Below are 22,741 nucleotides of genomic sequence, written 5' to 3' on the forward strand. Positions count from 1 at the left end.
TCCAGCATTGAGAATGTCTTTGAAAATCACTGTAACTATTTAAAACCCACACCGGGTGAAGAAGCAGGTCATCCATGGGAGGGTGACTTGTCATTGCATTAGAGGCTTGCAGCTCTGGCAAAACTTAGGCTCGCTATTTGCTCCCAGGCCTTGTGCCTGGAGTTTACGGAAGTGACTGCCAGGTGGACAAGAACACCTCTGTCGGTCTCTGATCAGAGCTGCCAGGTGTTTATACCCTGAGGCACGGATAACCAAGAAGAGGGAAATAGGGCTCATCTGTTTATTTATTCATTAGCTAATAACTTTTTAAAAAACAGCAAGGTTGAATGTGTATTGTCTACTTAATGCTGTTTGTGACAAGCTTTAAAAATATATTTTTAAATAAAACCTATTTTCTTACCTAGAGTCTGTGAAGACCAAGACCTCTGGCTTGTACATAGGTCTTTAGGTTTGAAATTCAGGTGGTTACGTTACTTCTATCTCGCAGGAAACCTGTGTGACTAACCCTGGAAAAAAACCATAGGATGCATTGGCCCTTCTGTTCTGAGTTACAAGTTAGATATTCTTTCTATTATAATAAATAAAAAGAAAAGAGGCAAAATGTAGCAACAGCACATTTGTCCAATGTCTTCCCCTTCCATTTCAGCTTGGAGAAGTTGCTTTCTTGGCAAGTCTCTGAATTATTTAACTTTTTCTTAAAGGGCCAGAGGCCACATGTTCCATGGCATTTTAAAACATGAAGCAGAATGCCACCAGGTTCCTTCCATTCCATTTTTTTTGCTTTACATGGAAAATGGGTATCTTCACCCTGCCGGGAAGGGGAACTGATGCCTACCCTGGCAAGTTGCTCCTCGCCTTGTTAGATGATGACCAGCTTGTCTCCGCTTGAAACCTTTTGCTCTTTGAGGGCCTTCTCGGCGCAGTGCAGCTCTCCATCCCTGGTGTTTGCATTGCAGACAGGTGGTCATGGTACAGGTGGTAGAAAAGGTATGGGCCTTCAACTCAGGCACCTGGACTTCTGATGACTGTGTGACTTCGGGGAAAGTTAAATAGCATCTCTCCTCATTGACAAAGTGGGGATAGGAATACCTATCTGGTGGCATTGCCATAAAAATTAGATAAAGTGATGTAAAGCAAGACATCATGGGGGCTCGCTGAGTGGCGGCTGGTGTTAGTATGACTCCTTTTAATCCTGTTTAGCCTACCCAGTGCTATCTCCTGTTCTGTAGGAGAGAACACTGAGCTCAGAGAGGTTGAGTGCCTTGCCTCAAATCACAGAGCAAAGAGGGGCTGAAGCTGAGCGCTGTTAGAGTCAGTGCCGCTCCCCCCGCTCCTGCTGCCGAAGAGTGCTGCTACAAAATCGATAGAGGAAAAGGACCCTTGAGAACCTCTCTTGCCTTTCCAGATCCAGAAGAAGAGCTAATAATTATGGAACATTTTGAAGTGATTTTTTTTCTTGCAAATACAGATCCCCAGGAAATTACCAGCCGGCTGGTTTCTTTCGAGCTCAGAGTGACTGATGTTTTCGAAGCTCAGTGTTGGATGGGAAGTCAGGTCACGTCAATCAATGCATCCAAGCTGGAAGGTTTTAGGTTGAGGACCAATAACTTGAAATATTTGTGTGAGTTACTGATGAAACAGAAAACCCAACTGACTGTTTGTATGTCTTGCTGTTTCTCAGGCAACAGGAGGAGGATATGAAAGTGATGACGCGTATCATAATGCCGAACTTTTCTTCTTAGACATCCATAACATTCATGTTATGCGGGAATCTTTAAAAAAAGTCAAAGACATTGTTTATCCTAATGTGGAAGAATCTCACTGGTTGTCCAGTTTGGAGTCTACTCATTGGTTAGAACATATCAAGGCAAGTATATTTTGAAAAAAAGATGTACGCACCTAAACAAGGAAGTCCTTTTTTAGTGGAACAGGAATCTTTTTTCATTCCTTCAGTTTTAAAATTGAGCAGTGAGAGGTGAAATATTCATCGTATAGAGTTCTACATTTGACAGTTTTGTACCTATTCATAATCTGCTTACCTTAGGTTAAAGATTTCACAGCATCACTCCAGAGCAGTTTGAGAGTTTGTAGAGATGTCACTTTCCATCTTGTCAGTAGTAAGTAAGTTCGGTCTTGTTTAGAAACAGCCAATTTATTATCCAGCTGTTACTGGGTATGACCCTCAAGGACCTAGGGACAGATTGTTTATATTGAAACTAATCTCAAATTGACTTACTTTCAAGAATGAACTTTGTGCTTCGATTATGTTCAATCCTTCATCTTGATGTTCAGTCCTTCATCTTGATAAAAGCATCAAAAACCTCCAGTCTTTAAAGTACATGAAGCTATCTGAGGGAAGTAACACCTTTAGAAAATACCGTTTTGTTGTGTAAACAAACAAAAAGCCTACTTTAAATAGGTGGAGTAATAATATAAATTGTTTTCTAGTCAAATTTTACTTTTAAATTTGATAGGAATCATATTTTTATTTGGCCTTTCATTTTTTTCTTAATTTGTCATTCTCAAAAATGAATGGCAAAACCAATTAATTTTAACAGCTAATGTAATGTGGGTCCTGGATGGGATCCTGGATTAGAAAAAGGACACTGGGTAAAAACTAGGGAGACCTGAATAAAGTATGGACTCTATTAAAAATAAGTTAGTAAGTTTATTAATAATTTAATAACATGTCAGTATTGGTTTACAGGTTGTGGCAAATGCACCATACCATCATGGGGTGTCTGTGATAGGGGAAACTGGGTCAAGTATATGCAGACTTTCTCTAGTACCTTTATAACTTTTCTCTAAATCTAAAACTACCCTAAAATAAAATGTTTATTTTCAGAAAGTATCACACTCTTATAAGGCAAAGCATCGCGCTAGACCCTATGAATGGAAAAAGGTATGAGACGTACTTCCTGCCTTTAAGGAGGTTCGTACGGTTGAAGAGGTGACGTGCACATGTGACGAGAAAGCTAATGCCCCATGGTGCAGTGTGTGAAGTGCCAGCAAGCCTTCATGGCAAGGGCAGTGGAAGGAACAGGGAGCCTTTGGGACTTGGTGGGGCCGGAAAGCAGAAGGCATGAGGGGACCCATTCTAGAGAATGAAGCAGCCTGGACAAAAGCCCAGGAACGTGCCTGGGTGAGGCGTACTTGGGAAGCGCAGACTCCTACTCTGAGCTAGATAGGGGAGGGACTGGCCAGACGTAGGTCTTCTTCAGTGGCTCAGATATCTGAGGAAATTCGTCAAGGCCATCTGCATGAGATGCAGTATGGAAGTTAGGACCTACAGAATATGGAAAATGCTATAAAAGTCCCCTGTAAATTTTTATAGGTTTGTCCAAAGAGAGGTAGATAGAAAAGAAATGAAGGAAACTGTCGGTGTTCTCTGAGGAGGCCAGGTGTAACTGGGGAGCCCAGATGGATACGTTAACGACCTCTGACTCAGGGCTTCTCGGGCATAAGTCACATCGTGCTAGAAGACGGGAGTGGAGATATGGGTAGTCTTGAGCTGGACCTTGAAAATCGGGTGGGAATTGGTGGTGGGGGGCACATTTGGGCTGTGCTCCTTCTGGAAGCTCTATGGGAGAATCTGTTCCTTGCGTTTTCCAGCTTCAGGTGGCTGCTAGCATTCCTGGGCTAATGGCCACGTCGCTTCAGTCTCTGCTTCTGTGATCCCATTGCCTTCTCTCTTTGAAGTCTCCCTCTGCTCCTTCTTACCAGAATACGTGGGATGTAATTTAGGGCCCACTTGTGTAATCCAGGATAATACCTCCAACTCAAAGTCATTATCTTGATACTATCTGCAAAGTCTGTTACCATACAAGGCAGTATTCACAGATTTACAAGGGCTAGGACCTGAACATCTTTGGTTGACCTGTTATTCAGCCTCGCACACTCTTTTGCAGCCCCAGGACTGCTGATTGACACATGGCATGGCCACCACTAATCTGCATTCAGGCGAAATGGTCCCACCACTCTGTGCAAAACAGGGCAAGCTTTGCAAGCGAGGAGACCACCACTGCCTTAGCATATGTCCCGTATCCTCATTCTACTCCATCAGAGGAGCCCCAACAGGGTAGAATGTCTCTGTGGTTTCTGGAGCTTACGTTTTCTTTCTCTCCTTTTCAGCACTCTTGCCCTATAGCCCTTCCTGTTTGAAAGGGACCTGTTATTTTGTTTTTCTTAGAAGGCGGCTAGCGGGCAGCCAGCATTCATTGAACCCATGCCCCATGTCATCACTTTATGGGGATTCTTTCTTTTAGGCCAAGACAAGCTGTGGTGGGGATACCTTTTCTCCCCTTGCTTCCAAGAGAAAGGAACCATGGTTCTGTGACTGGCTCAGTGTGTGACATGTCAAAAGTGGTGGAAGGAGGTTTCAAACCCAGGCCTCAGGCCCTTGAGCCAGCATGCCACATACTGCCCCACCCCCGCCAGTCACAAGTCCATCTGATTATTTAACAGTTTCCTGTGATGATTTTGAAAATCTGATTTCATTTCATTAGATAACTAGCAGCATTCCTGTCGAGAAGCAACGGTGGGATTCATACTTTATTGGAAAACATCTAGTATTTTGAAAGATAACAGGCTGAGACTGCAACCCTTTTTCGTGATAAGGGAAGTGTCTGGAGTGAAGTCGCCCTCTGTGCGACCAGCAGCTCGGCTTCCTGAGGTTGAATCCGAGTGATCTGCTGCATTACCATTGCTGCTCAACAGCCCTTTCTTCAGAAGTGCCTCAAATTAAAATTGTAAACAGAGTTTGAGGAGATACTTAAAATGCTTAAGGAGCGGAAGCTGCTCTAGTCAGTTTAAAAGCAATGACTTCTGTACGAATAATTGTTGTGGCGTCAGGTCCCCTCACCTGTCCTTCTCGGTACTACTTTGTCCACTTATCTGCAGTTACTGTTTATGTCAAAATAACGAAAGTACGTATCTTCAGAGACGCCTGGCTGGCTCAGTCGGTGGAGTGTGGGACTCTTGATAGTGGGGTCATGAGTTCAAGCCCCACACTGGGCATAGAGCTTACTTACAAAAAATAAGTAAATCAAGTTTAAAAATATAACCAAAAGTATGTGTCTGTAAACTTCTCTATACCAGATCTTTCACTTAGTCTGACTTTGCCTCCAGTCCGTGAAAACAAGCATAATACGTGACTGTTGCAGAGCCGTTAGGATTTGGGGAGCTCCAGAAATGGCTTCACGTACGTGAATGGCTGATGAGCACATGAAGAGATGGAGTCCTCATACACTGACAGTGGCAAGGTGAAATGGTCCAACTACTTTTGGAAACAGCTGAGCAGTTTCCTAAAAAGTTAAATAAACATACATTTACTGTATGATCCAACCATTTCACTCTTCGGTATTTACCCAAGAGAAATGAAAACTTAAGTCCCTACAAATCTTTGTGTGCAAAAGTTCACAGCAGCGTCATTCATGGTAACCAAATGCTAGAAGTAACCAGTGTCGATCAAAGAAGGGGTGGATAATTAAATGGGACCTGTCCATACGTCTTGGCTGTAAAAAGGAAGGAAGCACCGATGCAGGCTACAACATGCGTGCACCTTACAAGCGTGATGCTAAGTGAAAGAAGACCACCTATCAAATGATTCCATTTAGAGGGCATTTCTGGAAAATGCAGAACTGTAGAGACAGAAAACAAATCAGTGGCTGCCGGGACCTGAGGGTGGGAGCCAGGATTGACCTCAGATGGCACACGAGACTTTTCGTGGGTGATGGAAGCGCTCTGCAGCTGGCTTGTGATGATGCCCGCGCGGCTGTATGCGTTTATGCAGTCTTATCAAACTGCACACTCCTGCTGGGTGAAGTCTCTGCGTCGTAAGGGATAACTCCATAAATACCTAAATCATCCAAAAAGACATCCTAGCAATAACTCTTTGTATGCATACATTTAATAATATTTCTAAGTCTCAAACGTTTACTAGAAGGCCATCACTTTATCTTGACCTGAGTATTCCACTTACGAGCCATAGAAGAGTTCATATTTTGTCAATTTAAAGGCTAGAATGCTAAGTGAAATAAGTCAAGCAGAGGAAGACAATTATCATATGGTTTCACTCATTTATGGAACATAAGAAGTAGGAAGACCGGTAGGGGAAGAAAGGGAAGAAGAAAGGGGGGCGGTAAACAGAAGGTGAAATGAACCATGAGAGACTATGGACTCTGGGAATCAAACTGAGGGCTTCAGAGGGGAGGAACTTGGGGAATGGGATAGGCTGGTGATGGGTAGTAAGGAGGGCACGTATGGCATGGTGCACTGGGTGTTATACACAAGTAATGAATCATCGAACTTTACATCAAAATCTAGGGATGTACTGTATGGTAACTAACATAATATAATAAAAAATATTATTAAAAAAAGAGTTGTCTTAAACTTAGAGTGAGTCTGGATATATGAATTTGCCTGTTCATACTGAAATGACTGTATCTCACCAGTGAGGTGGATTTTATCTCACTCGTAAAATTCAAAGAGCCACTTCACAATTCCCAGTATGTGAACATCTTTACTATGTTCAATGGCAAAAAGAGATTACAGTAACAAAATATTGGACTCTCATAACTGATAAATAATAAAGTGCTTGTAAAATATGTATTGATATGCCTATTATATGGAATGTACTCAATAAAGAGTAGTTGGTAAAAATAAAGGCTAGAAGGTGATTTCCATTATATCAGGCCTTTAAGGTCTAGACTGGATCTTTTGGGCCAGTGATTTTTCTAAAATGATCACTGCTATGGGTTGAATTGAATTCCCCCCCCCAAAATTTCATGTACTAAAACCCTGACCCCCCCCCAGTACCTCAGAGTATGACCTTTTTAGAACTAAGGACTCTGAGAAACAAACTGAGGGCTTCAGAGGAGAGGGGGGGTGGGGGACTGGGATAGGCCGTTGATGGGTAGTAAGGAGGGCACGTATTGCATGGTGCACTGGGTGTTATATGCAACTAATGAATCATGGAAATTTACATAAAAAACCAGGGATGTACTGTATGGTGATTAATATAATAGAATAAAAAATATTATAATTTTTTGAAAAAAGAACTAAGGTCCTTGCAGATCTGATGAGTTAAGATGAGGTCATACTGGAGTAGGGTGGGGCCCTAATCCAGTAAGACTGGTGTCCTTATGCAAAGGGGAAGTTTGGACACAGAGACACAGGCACAGAGAGAACACCATGTGAAGATTGCAGTTTTGCTGCCACTAGTCAGGGAACTTTACCAGAAGCTATGAGAAGGTCTGGAACAGGTCCTTCCCTAGAGCCTTCAGAGGGAGTCTGGCCCTGCCCCCACGTTGGTCTTGGACTTTTAGCAAGACAGTACATTCCTGTTGGTAAAGCCACAGGCTGTGGTAGTTGGCTCTGACAGCCCTCAGTACGTTAGTTAATGTAATCACATGCGCGAAAATGAATTTAAAATGCAGTTCGGCTTTGTGTGCATTGTTGTTGTTGTTGTTGTTTTAATAACTATTCTCACTGGAACGGCATTGCCCCAGAGGAAGACCAGCAGGCCCCACAGCTCCTGCTGTTCCATTTGCAGAAGTCTTTCTGTTACAGACAGTAGCAGTTTTTGAAAGCATGACCTTTTCTGGGGTTAAAAACGATCATTTCAAATTTCAGCTGTATTTTACAGCTACCTGCTAATCAATCGCATGTTCTTCTTTGCCAGCTTGTTTTGACGGGAGCCATTCAAGTAGCAGACAAAGTTTCTTCAGGGAAGAGCTCGGTGCTCGTGCACTGCAGCGATGGGTGGGACAGGACCGCCCAGCTGACGTCCCTGGCCATGCTGATGCTGGACAGCTACTATCGGAGCATCGAGGGGTTTGAAATATTGGTTCAAAAAGAATGGATAAGTTTTGGACATAAGTTTGCATCCGTAAGTGAACAATAAAGCTGACTTCTTAAATGTCACATCACTGCCATTTGAAATCTAAAGACTAGTTGTTAAACTATATATTTGCTTTTGAAAAGAAAATCTGAGGAGTCAGATGAAAAGTGTGTGCAATTCCTTGAGGGTAGTGAAAGTTGTTCTGGAGACAGGTTTATCCATCTGCAGTATTTACAGTTTGACTTGAAAGTCCTACCAGGAGCCTGCGTAGAAATGTTTAAATTAAAATTGTGTGAAAGAAGGAAGATAGGATGACCATTCTTTCTCAGCTACTCTTATAGCCGTTAGAGCCAGATACACTTCACAGAGGTGCTGGACTCTTTGTTGGGGATTTATGATGATGATGATTATTCTCTGAGGCACATTTTGAAAATTAAGAGAACCTATTAAAATTTATATTTCCAGGTCTTGTTTCCAGATATCCTTTGAAAAAGCCTTTAAAAAAAAGATTGATTATTTATTTGAGAGAGAGAACACACACAAGCACAAGCAGGGGGAGGGCCAGACGGAGGAAAGCGTAACATTTCCAAGTAGAAAGAATCATTGTTAATAAAAATAAATGGCGAGGCTTTTGTCTTATTTGTCAGAGAGAAAGAACTTCACTTACTAATAACCAAACCGTTTTGGACATGATTTCAAGGCTTCGGACTTGAGGGTTGGTCCCTTAGCTAACCTAACTGCAGGCCAAGCTGGCCCAGTCTACCTGAAGCTGCTGGTAGAAATAGCTGTGAATGTGATGATGCTTTGCCGCTTGGTTTGGGCTGTTATAGATGCTTATACTTGATTTCCATCATTTCAGAACCTTTGCACATTTCTATATTGCCAAGGAAAAACATACACCATTTACTCTCTGAGAAACTTGGCATTTGGAAAGCGGATTGATAGGTTGTATTGTCACATCTTGTAGGTTATATGTGCTTTCTCAGTTTTGTACCCATAAATGAAAACAAATCGTCTTCATCCATTCATTTCAGAGAATAGGTCATGGTGATAAAAACCATGCCGACGCTGACCGATCTCCTATTTTTCTCCAGTTTATTGATTGTGTATGGCAGATGTCAAAACAGGTAAGGGATATGTACAGGATAAAACTACATTTGACTTCACGTTTTAGTATATTGATCTAATGCGCGGGATTTGCCTCATAGTATACAGGGCAGAGATAGAGACGAAACGAGTCTGGCCCTATCTAAGTCATTGTTGGAGCTGGGCGATGGGTACATGGGGCTTACAGTTTTATTCTCGCTACTATTTATGCCTGGGATTTTCCATAATGTTTTAAAAATGCAATATTTAACTGCATCCTCTCTCCTCATGGAATTGACATTGCCAAGTTGTCTTCTCCGTTTCCTCTGTGTACATAAAGGCATGTGTACATAAGACACCGTCAGTGATGAAACTACCCTGTACCCTGCTCAGGAGAACCCAGAAAATCAGCTTGTTTTCCTTTGATTCCTTTACCTGACACTCCTTCAAACTCCTCTGTCCTGTGCTGAGCACCAGGAAATGAGCTGTAGGGCGTGAGCAGATGGCAGCCTCTGCTGGCCTTCCTGAAAGCCTACAAGGTGGCCTCATGTATGCATCTCTTTTCAGTCTATAAAAGATCAGCCCCAAGTTTTCGTGCTTTGTTGGCGTGTTTGTTTTTGTCTAGTTCCCTACAGCTTTTGAATTCAACGAACGATTTCTGATTACAATTTTGGATCATCTGTATAGTTGCCGGTTTGGTACTTTCTTATACAACTGTGAATCTGTTCGAGAAAAACAGGTGAGTGGAAATGCTAATCTTTTTAGTTAAATGTGACTAGTCTTCCCATGAAATAAAAAAACATATATATAGCTTGGTTTATGGGAAATGCAGAGGGTTTATTGAGTGTCTGCTATTTACTGCAGGGGTAAGACATTGACTTTGCCTTCAGAGAGTAGGAATGACTTTAAAGGTATGTACGGTCTCCTTCCCAAAACACCATGCATTTTTTTAAAGGCATAAACCTACGAGAACAGGGAAGGTGAGAAAGGAGACATAGCAACCAAATTTTGGAAGCTGAAAACTTTGTAGATAACTTAGCTTGAGAGACAGAATCTCAGACGGGCAGCAAGGAAGCCAAGAAGCAGCGTACTTGGCCTCACATAGAGCCCCAGATGACTCGGGTTCTGGGGTGAAGGGGGAAAGATAAGACACCCTGAAGTTCTGTTTGGAATAAGCAGTTAGCTCCCCCAGACCCTGTCCCCTCTTCTCTGGAGCTGAGGACTCTGACAGAGGTTTCTTCTCAAGAGAACACGAGAGTGGCTCTCCGGACTGGGGACCTGAGTATCATCAGAAGGTGAGGTGAATGGACAGGAGCTGGCTGTGAGGGCCCCAGCTCACTTTCCCTACTGACTCCCAGCGTTCTGGCAGCAGGTCCTTATGTTCTGCGTGGGAGCACGAAAGAACCTTCTCTGTTGGCGAGGTTTGGGGGAGAAGACGGAGCCCTCATACGCTGCTGGCAGGGATGTAGAGTGGCGTGGCTGCTGTGGGAAACTGTCTGGCGGTTCCTCACAAAGCTTAGCAGGGAGTTGTCCAATGACCCAGCAGTTCCACTCCTAGGCACATACCCAAGGAAAATGAAAACGGGAGTTAAAACAAAAACTCACACACAGGTGTTCAAAGAGCTAGAAGGTGGCAACAACCCCGGGTCCATCTGCTAATGGCGGGATAAACAGAATGCAGCCCAGCCGTACGCTGGACTGTTATTCAGCCGTAAAAAGGAAGGAAGTTGGGACCCATGCTACAGCGTGGACAAACCTTGAAAACATGCTCAGCGAGGGCAGCCAGACACAAAAGCTCACAAATGGCATGATTCCATTTCTAGGGAATGTCCAGAATAACAAGGCCATTAGGGCAGAAAGCAGAGGAGTATTTGCCAGGGGCTGGAAGGAGGGGAGAATGCAGAATGCCTGCTTAGTGGGTATGAGGTTTCCATTTGGGGTGCCGAAGATCTCTCGGAACTTGAGAGAGGTGGTGGTGGCACAACTGAATTGTAGACTTTTTAAAACGGTGAATTTTATGGTACGTGAACCCCACCTCAATTTAAAAAAATCATCCCTGGGGAAACTGACTAGCCTAAGAGGAAGGACCAAAAGATACCAACACCCAGGATTCCCCTCACGGTGACGAGCCTCAGGATCCCAGAGCTTCCAGTCGGCTCTTCAGTGCTCCACTCTGGAGGGAGAAAAGCAGCTTGGAGAAAATGGTTACCAGGTAGGGAGGGGAAAGACGCACACGGGCAGCTAGCATCAAATATCCCAAGAAAGATAAGAAAATGTTGGTACCGTGAAATAATAACAGGATATTGCTTGGAAAGAATATGTAGAGATCAGGAAACAGCTTGAAATGAAAAGAAGTTAAAAACTCAGAAGAAGAGTTGGAAGATGAAGTGGAAATCTCCCAGAAAGAGTGTTAAAGACAGGTAGACGATGGAAAGAAGATCAGAAAACTAGAAGACCACTCCCAGAATCCAGTATCCACATAATAGGGCTTCTTGAAAGAGAAAATGGGGAGACCCTAGAGCAGGAAATCCCTGAAATAATTTGAGAATATTTCTCAGAAATGAAGTAGATAAGTTTCCACACTGAAAGGCCTGCCAAATGCCCAAGCATGGTGGACAAAAATACGCCCAGCTTTGTGGAGTTTCAAAACACCAGGGACAAAGAAAAGATCCTTCAAGCTTTCAGAGAGAAAAGGAATGGGTCATTTGCAAAGAAACAGAACAAGAAGGCAAAATTCTTCAATAGCAGTATCGGAAGTTGGAAGTCAGTAGAGCATTGCCTTCAGAATTTTAAAGGAAAATGGTTTCAACCTGGAATTCTCTAGCCACCAAACTGTCAACCAGATGTTTAGGTAGACCGAAGATATTCTCGGACATGCATGGCCTCAAGAGTTCCCTCTCACACCAAACCCTTTCTCTGGAAGCTATTGGAGGTTTGGCTTCATGCAAACAAGAAAGAAGACTGTGGAATTCAGGAAGCAGCAGCTGCAGCTCAGAGAGAGACGACAGGGGATGCTCGGGCAAAACAGAAAGGAGATCAGAGATGCGGGCCGGGCACAAGGTGCAGGGGCAAGCAGTGTGGCTTGCTTTCCTCTGAGCAAGAACTGGGAGTGCTGGAGGTGCTGAGTGTCTTGACACAAGTTTGAGATGTTGGAGGAAGAGTTGGGGGTTGAATTAATGATAAATGCCAAGAAAAGTTAGCACACAGAATAAACAGTTGTTAAATCAAGGGAAGACAACAAAATTCGTGTGGGAGAAGAAATCACTGAAAGGGACTGCAGGACCTGCCTGAGAGTAGCATTTTTTTCATCATAGGGATCCAAACACTAAATGTCAGTCTCATGAAAGCCCTGCTTCGTGCTGGGAGTACGAAGCAGGAGAGAGAGAGAGAGTGCCCATAGCTGCAGAGCCCCCTGAGTAGCAAAGAAAGCATATTATTTAGAGACGTGGAGGTTAAGTACCAGATAGTCAAATAAATCAGTTTAAAATATCAAACACAGTTGCTTGTGGGGAGGTGAGAGAGAACTGTTGTTTTTTTCATTTCAAACCTGGTCAGGTTATTTGACTTTTTAAACTATGTGCACGTATAAAAATAAAAGCAAGCCTGCAAATGAACACAACACAGTGTAGCTTGTGGCATCTGAAAGGTACAAATGAATGAAGTTTTAAGTGGATTCCAAGGAAGACAAATTTATGCTGCCATATTTCTTGTTCACATTAATGAAATATTATGTTAGAGATGTTTCTTCAGTCACTGATTTCAAGCTGTTCTTTTTAGCTTCCAGTTTTAGCTTATTGGTCCTTTCTTATTGAAATCATTACTGGGAGGGGTTTCAAAGTCTGCCTTCGGTAATTTTCATAATTGTACCTTTTATTTCCCAAGCTTTGGGGTTTTTTCTAGTTTATGCCCAAAATTGTTAAAAAAAAAAACCTTCTCTAATAAGCAATGAAAATGTGAATATCTGTATGAGACGATGGACACCAAATGAGAAAATAAAGATTCAGTGAAGTCAGTTATTCAGGTGTTTTCAAATATCTGCACATTAGTATGATAGAGATTGAACATCTGGATGGTTGGTTAAAAAACTTTATATCTAGATACTACTGTCAAGCAGGCACAGGGTAAGATTTTACAGTTCCAACAAATACAAAAATGAAGAAAGCTGACGGGATCTTATGATAATTTTTCTTTCTGCTGAATTACAAAGAGCATGCTGCCCATCTGTTCATCGGTGTTTTACCTAGCCAGGAATAGTCATCCTAGGTCAGTGAATTGCATTTAATAGTGCAGCGTCCTGCACCTCTGTCTTCTGGCCCATGAGGCTTTTTGAGCTATTATGGGGATAATGTAAATGTGTGATTCAAGTTGAGGCTCAACTGTATTGCTATGGGCAGAAAAATGATTTGTGTACTTGTGTGTTTTTACTTAGGCTTTCCACTTTCTCTTTCTCCATAGAAAGTTACAGAACGAACGGTATCTTTATGGTCACTGATAAACAGTAATAAGGACAAATTCAAAAATCCCTTCTATACTAAAGAAATCAATCGAGTTTTATATCCAGTTGCCAGTATGCGTCACTTGGAACTTTGGGTGAATTACTACATTAGATGGAACCCCAGAATCAAGCAACAAGTAAGTGAAGTGACGTTGTTAAAAGGCAGTGATGCCTATTGATTATGACTTCTGGATTTAGATAATGTTACTCGGTAGTGGGTTTTTTTTTTAATATTATGAGGGGGGAATGGACTAAAAAAAATCAAACTTGTCTTTAATTACTAAGCTGCTTATTTTGATTGGTGTTAAGCTTATATTCTTATAAATAATGTAATTTTTTTTTTTACTAAAATGTAAACTGATTGGAAGCTCTGGAAAATTTTTGAGTTTTGATTGCCAAGGATTTCGTTAGTGGACATTGTTACACATAATAAGAAAATTCTTTCCGGTGACTTAGACTTAGATGATCCTTCAAGGAAACAAAACATTTTCTTCTGTCTGCTTCAGGTATATGTATGGGGTGAGCTAACATCAGGGTACATTTCACTGAGGATCTTTACTTCTAAAATAAAGATAATTGATCTGTCAGTGGATAGTACATTCAGTTGGCCATTTATCAGTCAAAAAGGGAAACAATGATTTTTGAAGCAAGAGTCCACATTTTGTTGAAGTCACACTTGGGCTTTCCATTCTCCCACCCCCCACTCCATCCAAAATCAGAAGAGAAATGCAGCCTTCGTGTAAGGGCTCAGAAGTGCCTGCAGTTTGGGATTTAAGCACTATAAATATTCGGGATTTGCGATTGCTCTTTTGTAAAGATTTGCGCATTTTCCTGTGGTTTGGATGGTTGTGACTACCTGTTCTCGCAGGCCAGTCTTGCATAAGTGCCAGCTTCAATCCTGCTAGAAATCTCGGGGCAACAGCAGGTCCCGGGCACCGCAGTCTGTCTCTTAGATTGTTTACCCCACTCAGGCAGCTGGCTGCACGCCAGGCTGTGCCCTCTCTTCCCGTTGGGGAATGCCCGCTTCAAGCTGGCACTCTCGTTTCAAGGTCTCTGCTGCTCACATGAAAGACTTCTGCAATTCAGTAATGGTGGAAACTTGTAATCTCTCAGAAAGTGACAGATCCCAGGGCTTGAGAACACTCCCTTGTTTAGTTTGGGATTTAGGAAGCACAGTGAGGGAATTTATTTAGCAGTAGTTCTAGCCTTTGGAATATCAAGTAAAGAAGAAATGGGAATTTTGCCAGGGTTCCAACTGCTGTTACAGAGGACATGTTCCTTTTCTAATTAAAAAAAATATTATATAGATGTGCAGTGTCTGCTATAAATTGATCCTTTTCTGTATTTATTGTGACTTTTTTCCTAAAAAACATTCGTAATTAGAAAGTATCGCCAATTTCTGTACAGATCCTCTAATCTCCCATTTATACTTGAAAAAATTCTTAAAATTCAAGGAATTTAGAGCAATTCATTTCTGAACATATAAAGGTAATAATTGTGTGACAAGTCAAGTAGGAAGAAACATCATTAGAATAACTTACTACAGTGTATCTACCCCCTTATTTTTATAGAGCTTAGCAAAATGGAACTAGGCCAGATAGGAACACGTTTTTTTGATAGAGGTTTCTATTTTGAGACAGTAATTGGTCTGTGTTATGATCTGTGAAATTTACTCAAAAAAGAAAGTAACTTACCCTTTCTCTATAGATTTTCTGAATGTGGAGGGTACTACACATATCTTTGTATTTTCCAGGCTGTGGGGGTGGGGGGGGCAGAGATTAAGAAGAGGTCATCTCTGGCCCCTGAATCTCCCAGGCTAACAGGGGTGTCTAGGACCATAAGCCGGTGATGATAGTACTTGGGGAGAAATGTCATAATGGAAGTGTGAATTAAATGCATTCCATTTCCTTAAAGAACTCCTGTAGAACATTATTTCATACACAAATAGATTTAAATCTGATCACATAGGACTTTTTACATGATAAAATGTAAACCTCAAGGAATATACTTAACCACTTAAAAGTTAAATTGTTCAATTGTGTGGCCCAGTTGGTATACAAACGATTACTGGGTCCCTGTCGCATTCACAGCACTGCAATATACTAGCAGTACTGAAAGATACAAAAGCAGATACAGCCTGTCCCTCTAATGAGCTCTGGCCTAGAAGGAGGAAGGGTTAGTGCACTTTTTAAAAGCAAAAACCACCAACCGTTGCTGCGACATAAAAACTTAGCGGAGTTGATGGAAAGAGCAGTGCTTATTACATTTGAAGAGCTGTTGGGAAGCCAATTTGGTGCACGTATTAATATGAAGGAATTGCTCACGCCGGAAGTAGTCAGTGAGTCCTGTTACAAGGCTGAATGAGGCCTTGGGCGGTGGGGGAGCCACCACACTCCTGTAGCTGTTAACCAGGCTCGCGCTGGCTAGCTCCCATCTTGATGCACAGCGCTCGCCAAAGAATGAGGACAGGGACAGTCAGATAGGAACGGACTGACCTGTGTGGTGCTTAAGTCATCTCTGAGGGGAACTCCAAAAGGAATGTGACTCAAAACCGTTTGAAGGCCAAGGTACTTCCATAGCTAGCTAGCTCTGGCCCGAGTTGTGTGCTGTGCTGAGCACACGCTCGACTTCACATTCGGTCCCGAGGGAGAGGCCGGGCTGTAGGGTTTGCAGCCACTTGACTTTAAATTTCATTTCCTGTGATTTTGCCTTTTGGACTCTTTCCTTGTATCCTCTAAATGGTTTCTGTTTGTCTATAGGCTAATGGCTTCTAGATATTTTGTACCCATCCCTAGACTGAATTCTCTTTATTTTGAATCATTTTTCAGTCTACTCTCTTGAGATTTCTAATTATACAGCCTTGTCATCTGCAAAAATGGTTGTTATCTCTGATTCCTTTTTCTTGTCTAATTGTCCTTGCTGGTACAATAACAAGCTGATTCTAATAGTCATCTGAAAAAAGGGAAATTGTAAAAATAGCCAGGACAATTTCAGAGGAGAACATCAAGGAAGAACTTGCCCCACTCTTTGCAAGGGTCACACCCAGAAGCAGACAGCTCATGCGGGGGTGGGGGGCGCCCTGGTAGGTGACGCATAGGGCAGAGGATGGACCAACAATGGTAAGCCATCCTCGCACAGCACATCAAAGTGGACATGTCTAAAATGGTCCCCTAGAACCTGTTCCTCCTGCCCTCTTTCCCATTTTCGTTCTTGGCAACTCCATCGTAGTCACTCTGGCCAAAATCCAGGGAGCCCTCCTTGACTCCCTTCTCTCTTGCACCCCTATGCAGTCTGTCGGCAGAGCCTGCTGGACTCAGCCTTCAAAACCCACATGAGCCCAGATCCTTCATACCAGTCGCCCCGCTGCTGGCCTGGTACGGGCCATGTGGTGCTGCCTAGCCTTCTAGCCGGACTCCTGAATTCCACCCTTCCTTCCTTACTTCTGGTCTGTTCTCAACATGGTAGGCAGAGTGGTCCTTGTAAAGCACATCCCAGGTCCCACCGCCCCTCCACTTAAAACTGTCCAGGTAGCCGCTCACCTCACCCGGCACCAAAGCTCAGGTCCCTGCAGTAGTTTCCGAGGCCTGATGCGGCGTCCCACCAGTCCTACCCAGCTTATCCTGCTCTGTTTCCTTTCCAGAGTGTTCCTCACCTTTGAACACCCCCTGTAACTCAGACTTGTGGTATTCTTCGTTTGTCTGTCTCCCTCTGCTGGAAGGGAAATGCCATAAAAATGGGGATATAGGCCTCCTTTGTTCACTGATGGATCCCAAGTGCAGGGAACAGTGGCTGCCCTCGCTGAATACACAGAGAAAAATGGACAAAAGACATTAGCAGGTTGTGCATAGCACCTACTGGGTGTCACGCACTCTACCAAGCGTTCCTGTTCTGGTTTTTTTTTTTTTTAGATTTTATTTACTTGAGAGCACAGAGAGAGAGAGAGCGAGCGCACAAGCAGGGAGGGCAGAAGGAGAAGGAGAAGCAGACTCCCCACTGAGCAGGGAGCCCAATGCGATGCGGGGCTTGATCCCAGGAAACCCTTAACCGACTGAGCCAGCCAGGTGTCCCCGAGCTTTCCTGTTCTAATGCTACATGTGCCTTTCTGAAAAACTTCACATTCTGCAGTCACAGTAAAGAAACAAGGCTTACAGGAAGAATAGGATTAGGAGGAAGGAGGAGACCTCTTTTGACCTGTGGACGTTTGTAACCAGAGCTCTAACGAAAACACCGGCATGGGCCCTGGGCTGGCTCAGTCAGTAGAGCATGCAACTCTTGGTCTCAGGGTTGTGAGTTCGAGCCCCACATTGGATGTAGAGGTGACTTAAAAATAAAATCTTAAAGAAAGAAAGAAACACCAGTGCCACTAGAAACATGGGCACTGTCACATGTCTGTGGCATTTTTACCCGGTGTCTGTCAACTACTCCTTGGCAGCCTGTGGTGGGTCGAGTTGTGTCCCCCCAGAAGACATGTCCACTCTGAGCCCGGGAATGTGACCTTATTTGGGAAGGGGCCTTTAGAGATGTTAGTAAGTTAAGGATCTGAAGATGCCATCCTCCTGGATTTGGAGTGGGCCCTACATTGCATGACAGGTGTCCTTATAAGAGAAAATGGAAGGAGATTTGAGCCACAGACACTTGTGGGGAGAAGGCCCTGTGAACACAGAGGAGGTGGGAGGGACACAGCCACAGCCCAAGGAAGCCTGGAGCCCCCTGAAGCTGGAAGAGGCAAGGAGGGAGCCTCCCCTGGAGCTTCCAGAGAGAGCACAGCACTGCTGACGGCCTGATTTCAGGCTTCTGCCCTGCAGAGCTGTAAGAAAATACATTTCTGTTGTGTTAAGCACTCCCCCCCCACCCCCTGGTTTGTGTTCATTTGTTACGGCAGCCCCAGGAAGCTCATACACGGTCTTAACCCCCAGGGCTCCTGCGTGCTCTTCGAGGCTCTGACAGCCCTCTGTCCTCCGCATTATGGATCCAGGCCAGGGTATGGCCTGCTTCCTCAGCGCATGGTCTCCTCAGCTTCCATGTTGGGGCTCATGGTCTAACGTGGTGGAAAGCAGGATGGTTCCAGAAGCCACTAGTGCCGAAGGAATGCACTTCTGTAGACTTTTGGCCTTTTTCTTAATGTCTTCATATGCTTCTCAAGCTTTCTAGGAGCTTGCCTTTGATCACCTCAAAACACACTGATGAGGGAGTCTTCTGGGGGCTGTCCTATCGTGTGCCTTGGCCTGGGTGGGTGATTACATTAGTGTACATCTATGTAAAGGCTCACTGAGCTGAACATTTTGAGATTTGTACACATTCCTGTCTGTAATTTGTACATCAGTACAAAAGTTGAACAAGTTCACATGCTGGGGAGAATCACATTCTGTTCTAGCATGACTCCTAACCTTTGTACTGCCACGAGACCCCACGCAGCAATGAAGGCAATGGGCGGTATAGCAGAACTGACTGTATTGGCGGACTTCACTCTCGCAACAAGCCCGGGAGGTCCGCCCTGTTTTTATTCCCACTTCGCTGGTAGGGAAATGGAGGCAGTCAGGTTAAGTCCTGGAGCTGGTGAGAGGCAGACCCGAGATTCCCCCCGAGGCGCAATAGCACATGAAAAGAGCTGCCAGAGCAGAGCAGCGCAAACTAAAGCTGCCATGAGATGCCACCTTATAGTCACCAGATGGGCCAAAAAAAATTACTCTTGTATCCCAAGCGCTGCTGAGGACGTGGAGCAACACGCATCGCTAGTGGGAGTATAACGTCATACCGCCCCTCAGAGAACAATTCGGCGGCATGTGATAAAGCTAAAGAGACCATACTGTCCTCCCCGGCAGCCCCCACCCCTACCCCCAGGAAACTGCCTTCCAGAACCATGGGCATATGTGCACAAGGAGATGTGTCCCAGGACAGTGCAGCATGGTGCGTAGTGGCGGGAAACACTGGACGTGCTCAGGTATCTGTCACTGCGGGAGTAGAGAGATCAACTGTGCTTTATTCATTCACTGGGACTCAGCTGGGATCGAATTCAGAAACATGGGTCAAAATGCCAGTCGATAAATACAGACTACCACCATTAATGTCAGCTTTCACAAGATAGACAATAATAGTGTATTTTGTTTCCAGATACGTATAGGAAAAGTATCATAAATCTGCGCAGGAAAGGAGGCCACATGCCAACTTGAGAAGAGTTGTTGCCTCTGGGAATGAAAGAGGGCAGTGGACCTGGGGCCGGGGGACACAGGAGACCAGAGCCGTGTCTGAGTTGATTAACCTTAAAAAGACGGAGAGGCATATGCGAGGCGAATGTGAGGCAGTGTGTACATGAGCTTATTTCGTGGTGGCGAAGAGCTGGGTGTTTTACCCTTTGTACTTTTCAGTCTTTTTGACGTCTGTGCATTAAAGGTCAGTACAAGGGTTTCCTGGGAAAGCCGTAACGCCCATTTGTGCTTCTTTCCAGCAGCCCAATCCAGTGGAGCAGCGGTACGTGGAGCTCTTGGCCTTGCGTGACGAATACATACAGCGGCTCGAGGAACTGCAGCTCGCCAGCTCGGCCAAGCTCTCCGATCCCTCAACTTCACCTTCTAGTCCTTCACAGATGATGCCCCACGTGCACACTCACTTCTGAGAGGGAACGCCGGTGCCGCGTTAGAGCTCTGAATAAAGGAGATAGTTGACTTTCATTTGGGGCCTCTGTACAAAGTAGATTAAAATATTTGCCTCCGTGTAGAACTTGAACTAACATAATCTTAAACTCTTGAATATGTGCCTTCTAGAATACATATTACAAGAAAACTAGTGTCTACAGGGCAATCAGAAGAAAGGAGCCAAGATGGGGTTTTGGAAAATCCGGACACCTTTCAAGAACAGTTTTTGAAAGATAAAATTTAAATTGAATTTACCTCTTTCGAAATACTGTGTATACAATATGTGTTTTGTGGGCTTAATTGGGATGACATTATTTTAAACTTAAGCGAAAAAATATGTTTGTGAACTGGATTTTCTTTAGGCTGCTTCTGATAGTTGCTTTGGAGCAAAACGAGCCCAAATGTGAAAGATGTTATTGCCAAAACCAAATCGAGCTCATCTTCTGAGGCATCATCCAAAAGCAAGGTGTCTAAATAATTGCCAAACTTTATGCCATCATAAGGGGTGACTTAAAGAAAAATAGCTTGTGTAGATGAGTTTTGCATTATTTTGAAGTTTTGCGATCTGAAGTGTTTCCCCCTAATTTTCAAGAGGAGCATATTTTTATATTACACTGATGGGGCCCAAATATGATTTGATTTTTTTTTAACTTTTGGCCAGTTCTATTTTCTGAGTTCCTCCATGAGCTTGCCTAAAATTCTGACCCGTTTTCAGGTTGCGGAAAACCCCTTACATAGCACTGTGTGAGGACGTCGGGGGCGTTATGCTGCTTAGGTGAATGTTTTCGCAAACATCGCTCTAGTCAGACCAGCTTCTCTGCCAAAGCGTAGGGTTCACCATCCTGGGTGTATGAGCTGTTGCCAGAGCATCATTCTTTGAAATAAAAGCCGCAGATGTACATTTGTTGAGCGTTTTCTTGAAAGTGTTGTATTTCAATTTACATGGTGTTGGATGCCCCTCCCCCCAATTGTGCATTAAACTGGTTCTACAAATTTTTACTTGAAATGTACCCGGCAGTTTGCTTTTTTCAGGTTTTTGGGGAGGTTTTTTTTTTTTCATTTTTTTGTTTTTTATTTGTAGTAGTGCTAGTGGTAAATGAAGTTTCAAATGCAGTTCTATTTGATATCTGAACTAATTCATTTAGTTAAGTATATTTGTAAAAGTTAAGGCTAGAGTTAAAACAATTAATGTTTTACGGTGATTTGTAAAGGACTATTTATAGCTAATATGGTTTTGTTTTCAATGAATTAAGAGAGATTAAATATATCTTTGTAAATTATTTTATGTCATAGCTTAATTGGTCTACCAAATAAGACATCTCGAATACAGTAGTATCATGTATAAATTTTGTATGTATAAGAAATTTTATTAGACATTCTCTTGCTTTTTGTAAACGCTGTAAATATTTCATAAATTAACAAAGTGTCACTCCTTAAAAAGAAAAATGCTAATACTAATAGCTTAAAGGATTTTGTGAAATGTCGTGAAAAAGTTTTCATGACAATAATGACTAAAGACCTGCTGTAATAAATGTATTCACTAAAATAGCACTCTGTTTTCAGGGGTGTACCTGTGTGTTGGGGGGCGTAGGGGTGTCTCTACTTCACATGCGCTTTGTCTCCCTAGCACCCTTGCAGGGCTCTCCCAAAACTGCAACAGTGTGGGACAGTTAAGTGTATTAATGGTGCCGATTTTAAGCCACAGCTGTCTTTCTTCCACGAAAGAGCCAGGGTACATAGATGTGAGGCTTCAGACTGGGTGCGGAACACAGCGGCCGACGTTAAGGGAGGGTGAGACGTTGGCAGAAGTAAGCCAGACCTTGTGTCTCTTGTGGTAAGAATTCAAAATTGTTTTCAAATAGTACAACCAGTTGGAAATTATGTGCATTCTAAGAATGCTAAATAGTTCTAGCAGTAAACTGAAATTAACCATTTTTTGGAAATCTGATTAGGACTCTTAAAAGATTAAGTGTATCTTTGACAGCTTTGAGTATTTGAGATACTCTGCGAAGGTTCTTCCTCAGACATTGCTTGCTGAGTCCTCACTGCAGCCTCGTGGGCTACCCCTGTTTTCCAGCCCAGCAGAGTGCCGCTTCTCTGAAGTCCCACAGCATCGGAACAATTGTACGCGGGTGTCACACCGAATTCTGCATCTCTCGAGTTCCCGGTGAATAGCCTTAGCTCTGCCGTCGGGAATGAAATAAAATCATCTCTCTTCCTGGGACAGCCCTTCAAATACTTTGGAATCATATATTTTTTTGATAATATAATAGTTTTCCCTAAATATGGTCCTGGCACTTTCTGATCTACTTTTAATAATGTACAGCAGCTTATCCTTCTGCTTTTTTGGTAGGAATACAACTCAAAACTCTCAAAATGAGCTGGCTGTAAGCTCTTCACCTGCAGCCCTCTCCGCCGAACGCAGGCGTGTGGTGTCGGTCATTTGGGCAGCTGTTGGGGCATTTGGGGCATTAGACGAAAGCAGGACTATATAAAAGGAATGTTGTTAAATATGGGAATTCTTCACACAGTATCTACACCTGTGACTGCAGGATGTGGCCATCAAAGCAGAAGGACGGGACCCCCAAAGCAAGTGAGAAATGTATGCAATGTGCACCCCACAAACGAGGAGGACTAGTACATCTGCAGGAAGATACGGTTGGAATAGATTGCCGTTGAATTGTTGGA

The 22,741-nt window shown here is 43.4% G+C and overlaps 1 protein-coding gene across 5 annotated transcripts in view; it reads left to right on the top strand.

Annotated features, from left to right (window-relative positions):
* The window catches only part of MTM1 (myotubularin 1), a 94,899-nt gene extending 73,295 nt beyond the window's left edge, over positions 1-21,604 (top strand). For 3 of the 5 annotated variants that reach the window (XM_034648811.1, XM_034648813.1, XM_034648815.1), the window contains 6 exons: positions 1,682-1,867; positions 7,682-7,888; positions 8,875-8,967; positions 9,552-9,665; positions 13,382-13,558; positions 19,867-21,604. In XM_034648811.1, coding sequence (XP_034504702.1) covers positions 1,682-1,867; positions 7,682-7,888; positions 8,875-8,967; positions 9,552-9,665; positions 13,382-13,558; positions 19,867-20,034 — 945 coding nt within the window. In that variant the 3' untranslated portion in view covers positions 20,035-21,604. The remainder of the gene's footprint in view (positions 1-1,681; positions 1,868-7,681; positions 7,889-8,874; positions 8,968-9,551; positions 9,666-13,381; positions 13,559-19,866) is intronic. The other 2 variants (XM_034648812.1, XM_034648814.1) reach the window with 1 other exon arrangement.
* Positions 21,605-22,741: the final 1,137 nt, after the last annotated feature.

This window comes from Ailuropoda melanoleuca, chromosome X (assembly GCF_002007445.2).
Source record: "Ailuropoda melanoleuca isolate Jingjing chromosome X, ASM200744v2, whole genome shotgun sequence".
NCBI lineage: Eukaryota > Metazoa > Chordata > Mammalia > Carnivora > Ursidae > Ailuropoda > Ailuropoda melanoleuca.